We start from the raw sequence: 8,647 nt of genomic DNA on the forward strand, positions 1-8,647 counted from the left end.
AAATTTAAGAACTCATAGCTTCTCATTAGTGTCAAAGTGAAAGTTGTAACCTGCTCCTCTAAGGATGAACACAATGTAGACATGTGTGTTTTAATAATAAAACAACATATAGCTTATTTACTCAGTGAGTTGATGTTAATAAGTTTCTTGTGTCTCCTTATGTAACCAGCCCACAGATACACAGACCTCCATCTCCAGTGCCCAGCTGTGTGTCCATGAAGAGTGATCAGTCCAAGGGTAATATGCCCTTCTTCAGCAGTGAACCAGTTCCATCAGTTCTAGAGTGAGTAGTTATCAGTCTGTAGTTTTTATAGGCTACACGCCATTTAGAAATGTCACACACACACACACACACACACACACACACACACACACACACACACACACACACACACACACACACACACACACACACACACACACACACACACACATTGCATGTGCATATAGTTTATTAATGTGATGAAACCAGATGCAGATAAAATAAAGTGCATAGGGCACATTTTAATCAGTAGATTATCTGAGGACCAATTAGTGCATTAGTTAAAGTGTTCTTTGTGTGATGTCCCTGCAGGTTAAGGGCTGACCTGACCCAGGATCTAGGACCCAGGAGACACCTGCACACTGGACATACACCAGGCAGAAAGAGGGAACTAGGTGAGTAAAAATTTTGGATTTGATCAGGTTTTATTTACTAGTACTTGTGGGTGTAGGCCTATTTGTAGTGAGTTCATGAGAATATGAATAATTTTTATAATTGACTTCTAATCTGACTTGTTTTGTCATTTCTAAGATGAGGACCTGAGGAGAGTTATAAAGAATCACAAAGCCAGTCTAGAGAGGAGGTTTGAGAACATCTCTGAAGGCATCATCAAACCAGGAGCTGAGATACTCCTCAATAAGATCTACACAGAGCTCTACATAACAGGAGGAGAGAGTGAAGGGGTGAATAAGGAACATGAGGTTTGGCAGGTAGAGTCAGCATCCAGATTTCAATCCACAGAGGACATACCAATCAACTGCAACGACATCTTCAAGCCCTTACTTGGACAGGAGAAGCACATCAGAACTGTGATGACCAAAGGTGTTGCTGGTATTGGAAAAACTGTCTCAGTTCAGAAGTTCATTCTTGATTGGACAGATGGGGTAGCCAATCAGGATATAGATTTTATGTTTCCCCTTTCTTTCCGTGAGCTTAATTTAGTCAGGGGTGATCAGTATAGTCTTCACAGGCTCCTGCTTGACTTCCACCCTGAGCTGAAGAAGCTGAATGATGCTGAAGGATATAAAGACTGTCAGGTTGTGTTCATCTTTGATGGTTTGGATGAGAGTCGGTTGACTCTGGACCTGGAGCAGAACAGTGAGTTGTCTGATGTGAAACAACCATCATCAGTGGATGTTCTGATGACGAGCCTCTTTCAGGGAACTCTGCTTCCCTCTGCACTCATCTGGATAACCTCACGACCAGCAGCAGCCAGTCAGATTCCTGCTCAGTATATCAACCTGATAACAGAAGTACGAGGATTCAGTGACCCACAGAAAGAAGAGTACTTCAAGAAGAGAATCAGTGATGAGAGTCATGCCAACAGTATCATCTCACACATGAAGGCATCCAGAAGTCTCCATATTATGTGCCACATTCCAGTCTTTTGTTGGATTGCAGCTACTGTACTTCAGCAGATGCTGGAAATGAACATTGAAGACATTCCCAAAACACTGACTGAGATGTTCATACACTTCTTGCTCATCCAAACCACAAGACAGGATCAGAAGTATCAGAGTGGATCTGAAAAAGGTACAAAGAAACTACTCAAATCTCAGAGGAAAATTTTACTGAAGCTGGCAGAACTGGCTTTCAAGAGTCTAGAGAGTGGCAATCTCATTTTTTATGAGAAAGACCTGAAAGAGTGTGGTATTGATGTCAGTGAAGCTTCAGTGTACTCTGGCATGTGCACTGAGATCTTCAAGACAGAATCTGTGGAATCTCAAAAGAAGAAGGTCTACTGCTTTGTGCATCTGAGTGTCCAGGAGTTTCTGGCAGCGGTGTTTGTGTTTCACTCATATTTGGCTAAGAAACGTAAGGCATTGAAATGCTTCCTCCGTGAAAAGGAAAGAGATGAACTCAATCCATCATTTTTTTCTAATGTTTTATCAGCATTTGGAGGACAAACTCAAGACAACTTACATGTTTTATTGAAGAGTGCAGTTGATAAGGCTTTGGAGAGCCAGAACGGACACCTGGATCTCTTCCTTCGCTTCCTTATGGGCATTTCTCTGGAGAGAAATCACACACTTCTGCAAGGTCTACTGAGCAACACACACAACAGCTCAAATAGTATCAAGGAAATATGTCAGTACATGAAGGAGCTCAACAGAGAAGGTCTCTCTCCTGAACGATGCATCAATCTTTTCCACTGCTTATTTGAAATGAATGATGATTCCATGCACAAAGAAATTCAGACATACTTGTCATCACCAAAGAACATCACCCAGGAGCTTTCTCCTGCCCACTGTTCAGCACTGGCCCACATGCTTCTGATGTCTGAGGAGGTGCTGGATGAGATTGAGCTAAAGAAATACAACACATCAGATGAGGGACGTAGGAGACTGCTCCCAGCTGTGAGGTGCTGCAGAAAGGCACGGTGAGTTTCTGATGGAGAGACTGGGCTAATTATAGCGACTAAATACAGTATAATGTTGAAGTCACTAGTCTACTACCAGCTGGGGTGAACCTAGACTAACCTGTTACCATATTTGAATTTTGAATTTTTCAGTCTGAAAAGGAGCCCTTTGACGTCCTGAATGACCAAAAATCGCAAGACTATTTCATTTCTGTAATATTTTATATGTTTTCGTGTTGTTATGCAGACTTGCTAAATGCATACTCTCTGAGAAGTCCTGTGGAATTGTAGCTACTGCTCTACAGTCACCAAACTCCCTGATAGAGCTGGACCTGAGTCACAATCACCTGGGAGATTCTGGAGTCCAATTTCTCTCTAAGGGACTGCCTAGTCCCCACTGCAAACTGCAGACCTTAAGGTTGGTGTTAGTCAGACATGTCTTTGTAAAGGATTATTATTATGACTAGAGTAACACATTATGGTTTAGTTGATGTTTTAGATGTGTCTTAAAGGTATACTATGCAACGTTTTTCAGTTAATCAATTCGTTCCATACTGTTATATATGATTAAATGGGTCATTACCGGTCGAACGGTGGATTTTTTGGCCGCTCTAGTGGTCTGTAGCGGTAAAAGCACACTTGCAACTTCAGGAGACACCGGGCACGCACCCATGCTCTACTCCAGGAAGTGTCATGTAAAGTCTCCTGAAAAGGCACGGCAGACTGACCGATTGAGGAGTTTTGTCAAATATACACGCTAAAGCTGTAGGGGAAGCTCTGCAGAGAAATATGCAAGCATAAAACGAGCGAAAATGAAAAGTGAAAGCGAAACCGGCGATGAAATCGCCAATCCTGCATAGTATACCTTTAAGGCCTGTGCAAACCAAGATTGTGGTTGATGTTATGCCATAAAGTGACACTTATGTTATTAAATTGCTTATGTATACAATTTACCCTTCCAGAGGTCCTGCACTTCGTAGTTACTGTTGCTCGGCCTGTCAAGCTTTTGCACCCTGTACATCTGTTACATAGGAGGAGATCTGGGATTGTTCACTCAAATGTCATTTACAAAAACATCGCACAACACTGAAAGCTCATATTTTGTCACTAGCGACCTACAGTACATCTTTCCTCTGTCAAATACAGCTGCATTTTCAGCTCTGAACAAAACCATTCTTGAGTTATTTAAAGTGTAACTTCTCCCCATAACTCCACCCACTTCAAATTTCTGAAAAAGGCTTTCAAAATGGGCAGGACCCTCTGAAATTTGGAAGGGAGTGCAGCCCTGCTGCAGCCAATCAACCATGGTGATTTCATGTCAATCTGGGAATGAGTGCTGCAGACATGGCTTATCACAGGTAGGCTAATCAGGGCAGCAGGTGTTGGGGCGTTTCATTCCTAAATTGTAATGACCCGGTGACGTAGACTCGCCAGAGAAGTGCAGGACTACGTCAGCATTTTGGACCAAAATGCCATGGCATGTTTCAACCTGTATAGGGCGTGGAGAGCTATATCTCCAATACAAAATCATATGAAATGTTACTTTCCTCGGGAACACGATTTTTGTCAACATTAACCCTGGTAATAGTGTAGTTCACCACTTATTAGTAATTTCAATCAATCAACAGGTCAAAAAACATATTTTAGGGTGAAGTTACACTTTAACATTTCAGGTGTGTGTGTGTTTGTCTGTGTGATTTGGCATGGGAATGACCTGCAAAAGATCAGTTGATGGTGCCGATTTATCAGGGCACTTTGTATCCCATTTATCCATCTCTGTAATATTTTATCTTTCTCATGTTGTTATGCAGACTTGCTGAATGCAAACTCTCAGAGAAGTCCTGTGAAATTGTGGCTACTGCTCTACAGTCACCAAACTCCCTGATAGAGCTGGACCTGAGTCACAATCACCTGGGAGATTCTGGAGTCCATCTTCTCTCTAAGGGACTGCCTAGTCCCCACTGCAAACTGCAGACCTTAAGGTTGGTGTTAGTCAGACATGTCTTTGTAATGGATTATTATTATGACTAGAGTACCACATTATGGTTTGGTTGATGTTTTAGATGTGTCTTAAGGCCTGTGCAAACCAAGATTGTGGTTGATGTTATGCCATAAAGTGACGATTATGTTATTAAAGGAATACGCCACCCAAAAATGAAATTAAGCCAGTCTCGGTCACCCCCGGAGTTAGAACAGTGAAAAAAACCTGGTTAAAATCCGTCCGGGCATTGTCCTGCTTTGGGAGCAGCATTTTTAGCTTTAGCTTAGCACAGTTGCTGTAAATGAAGGGTGTCAATTAGCATGCCCTCCAAAAAAAGTGACAGAGACATCTACATTTTTTTCTAAATATATATTGGGAGCAATGTGTTCAAAACGAGTACACATCATAATGCAAAATCGAACGAGGTTATTACCTGGGCAGATATTTACATGGAACTATATTCAGCCTCATCACAGGCGAAGCACCGCTAAATAGGTTCTCACGCAGCAGCACTTGAATCCCATCCCGTCGAATCTGGAAGTTAGGAGTTTTCAAGTGCTACGTGCTATGGCTACGTGAGACTAGCTGTGCTTCGCCTTTGATGAGGCTGAATATAGTTCCAAGTAAATATCTGCCCAGGTAATAGCCTCCTTCGATTTTACATTATGATGTGTACTCGTTCTGAACACACGTCTCACAAGATATATTTAGAAAAAAAATTAGATGTCTCGGTCACTTTTTTTGACGACGTGCTGACACCCTTCATTTACAGCAACTGTGCTAAGCTAAAGCTAAAAACGCTGCTCCCAAAGCAGGACAATGCCTGAACGGATTTTTGCCGTTTTTTTGCTGTTCTAACTGTGGGGGTGACCGAGACTGGCTTAATTTCATTTTTGGGTGGCGTATTCCTTCAAATTGCTTATGTATACAATTTACCCTTCCAGAAGTCCTGCACTTCGTAGTTACTGTTGCTTGGCCTGTCAAGCTTTTGCACCCTGTACGTCTGTTACATAGGAGGAGATCTGGGATTGTTCACTCAAATGTCATTTACAAAAACATCGCACAACACTGAAAGCTCATATTTTGTCACTAGCGACCTACAGTACATCTGTCCTCTGTCAAATACAGCTGCATTTTCAGCTCTGAACAAAACCATTCTTGAGTTATTTAAAGTGTAACTTCACCCCATAACTCCACCCACTTCAAATTTCTGAAAAAGGCTTTCAAAATGGGCAGGACGTTCTGAAATTTGGAAGGGAGGGCAGCCCTGCTGCAGCCAATCAACCATGGTGATTTCATGTCAATCTGGGAATGAGTGCTGCAGACATGGCTTATCACAGGTAGGCTAATCAGGGCAGCAGGTGTTGGGGCGTTTCATTCCTAAATTGTAATGACCCGGTGACGTAGACTCGCCAGAGAAGTGCAGGACTACGTCAGCATTTTGGACCAAAATGCCATGGCATGTTTCAACCTGTATAGGGCGTGGAGAGCTATATCTCCAATACAAAATCATATGAAATGTTACTTTCCTCGGGAACACGATTTTTGTCAACATTAACCCTGGTAATAGTGTAGTTCACCACTTATTAGTAATTTCAATCAATCAACAGGTCAAAAAACATATTTTAGGGTGAAGTTACACTTTAACATTTCAGGTGTGTGTGTGTTTGTCTGTGTGATTTGGCATGGGAATGACCTGCAAAAGATCAGTTGATGGTGCCGATTTATCAGGGCACTTTGTATCCCATTTATCCATCTCTGTAATATTTTATCTTTCTCATGTTGTTATGCAGACTTGCTGAATGCAAACTCTCAGAGAAGTCCTGTGAAATTGTGGCTACTGCTCTACAGTCACCAAACTCCCTGATAGAGCTGGACCTGAGTCACAATCACCTGGGAGATTCTGGAGTCCATCTTCTCTCTAAGGGACTGCCTAGTCCCCACTGCAAACTGCAGACCTTAAGGTTGGTGTTAGTCAGACATGTCTTTGTAATGGATTATTATTATGACTAGCATAGCACATTATGGTTTGGTTGGTGTTTTATACAGTAGGCTATGTGTCTTAAGACCTTTACACACCAAATACATTTTTTCGGACAAAATGTTCAGACAAAATTAAGCATGTTACTAACACATGTATTGTATTAGTCTCGTTTGATAAGGATTTCACATTTGAAAAGGAGGTCCTCAACAATCAAAATGGGATCTCACAGGGTTCTGTTGATGTCACAAGTAGAACTACAAGTAGACAAAAATTGAGGTGTTGAGGCGGTGATCAAAATTTGAACACACAGGGGAACACACACCCTAGTTAGCTTCCAGGTTGCACATGTAGCATTTAGACTACCCTACTGGTTGTTACAACAGTCCGCCCAAATTGCAAAACGGCAGTCCAATATGCTGGAACAAAGTGTGTGTGTGTGTGTGTGTGTATGTGTGTGTGTGTGTGTGTGTGTGTGTGTGTGTGTGTGTGTGTGTGTGTGTGTGTTGTGTAGTGGGATGGATGAACTGAATCCTAAGGATTTACTGTGGCATAGTTGTGCTGGCCTCACTAAGTTTTTGAGCTACTTAACTATCCAGCTAGTTTACAGCTATAGGCTAGGACGAACAAAGAATGCAGGAAATCTTCACTCCCTTTCTCCTTCCTTTATTTATGCTGTAAAAGCTGTGAACACAAACAAACCACCTTCAGTCCATTTGTCCCGTCCATAAGCGAATGCACAATGCTAGTCACAAACACACAGCAACTTGCCGCCATTTTAAGAACAAAGAAATCCTTTTTAAACATATCTCATTTGCTAGACCTCTGTTCAAAACACATATTTCAGTAACATAAAGTATACTTACAGCATTGCCTTCATAAGGGTAAGAGATACATGTAACCATATCGCAAATAAAACGTTAATTGTCCGGAGACAGCTCAGTGTGAATACTCTCAAAATACTTCTCTCCTTAGTCTGCTGCACGCTAAGCAGGAAGTTTACCACTACACTCCAAATAAGATTTTGACTCTGGCCACTAGATGGCGCTCTAACACAAGAAATGACTGGTAAAAACCGTGTACAATAAAATAAAGAAATATTGGTCGGCTCAGACCATGACAATAGTTTTAGATTGACTGTCTCTCAATTCAATTCAAGGTTGCTTTATTAGCATGACTGTACAGTGTTGCCAAAGCACAAGCAAAACAGCATAACATTTTTTACAATAACAATTGGAACTCTCTCTCTCTCTCTCTCTCTCTCTCTCTCTCTCAGGCTCAGTCAGTGTGGTATCTCAGATGAAGGTTATGTGTGTCTGGCTCTGGCTCTGATGTTAAACCCCTCCTGTGTGAAAGAGCTGGATGTGAACAACAATCATCCTGGAGAATCAGCACAGAAACTGTTATCTGCTACACTGGAGGATCCTCATCGCAAAGTTGAAGCACTTCAGTATGTACTCTAGAGAATCAGATACATCAAGTTGTAGTCTGGATTGATTGATTGATTGATTTGTTGATTGATTGATTGATTGATTAGTTGGTTGATTGATTGATTGGTTCTTACATTCACAGAAGTGGATAGAGGATACATGAAATTGTATTCAGTAGCCTAACCCCTACTGTGTCATATAAACAGAGCAGAACATTTGATTGACAGACTTCAGCAAAAAAAGCTCTACTTCTGTGTAGAAAACAATACTTCCTACTGTATAGTCAGAACACAGAACAAGACAGTATTTGGAAGTGGGAAACACAGTAGTGAATCTAATGTAATTCTGGTGTTCAACAAGTATTCCACAGTATGTGAGCTGTTACTGTTAATACAGAAGGATTAGTTCTCACAAACAACAAATATAACAAATCATGAATCGATCAATAATCAGCCAATCTAATCAGGTGTGTATCAGGTGTATTGTGTGTCTGTGTGTCTGTCTGTGTGTGTGTGTGTGTGTGTGTGTGTGTGTGTGTGTGTGTGTGTGTGTGTGTGTGCGTGTGTGCACATGTGATTTGGCATGGGAATGACCTGTGAAAGATCACTTGATGGTGCTGATTTATCAGGGCACC

At 41.6% G+C, this 8,647-nt stretch overlaps 1 protein-coding gene across 1 annotated transcript in view; it reads left to right on the forward strand.

Annotated features, from left to right (window-relative positions):
* The window catches only part of LOC134077510 (NACHT, LRR and PYD domains-containing protein 3-like), a 16,342-nt gene extending 7,952 nt beyond the window's left edge, over nt 1–8,390 (forward strand). Inside the window, exons 9-16 of the mRNA XM_062533205.1 lie at nt 170–283; nt 575–657; nt 794–2,642; nt 2,869–3,039; nt 4,433–4,603; nt 6,396–6,566; nt 7,860–7,972; nt 8,374–8,390. Coding sequence (XP_062389189.1) covers nt 170–283; nt 575–657; nt 794–2,642; nt 2,869–3,039; nt 4,433–4,603; nt 6,396–6,566; nt 7,860–7,972; nt 8,374–8,390 — 2,689 coding nt within the window. The remainder of the gene's footprint in view (nt 1–169; nt 284–574; nt 658–793; nt 2,643–2,868; nt 3,040–4,432; nt 4,604–6,395; nt 6,567–7,859; nt 7,973–8,373) is intronic.
* The last annotated feature ends 257 nt before the right edge of the window (nt 8,391–8,647 follow it).

Source organism: Sardina pilchardus, chromosome 1 (assembly GCF_963854185.1).
Source record: "Sardina pilchardus chromosome 1, fSarPil1.1, whole genome shotgun sequence".
NCBI classification, from domain to species: Eukaryota; Metazoa; Chordata; class Actinopteri; order Clupeiformes; family Clupeidae; genus Sardina; species Sardina pilchardus.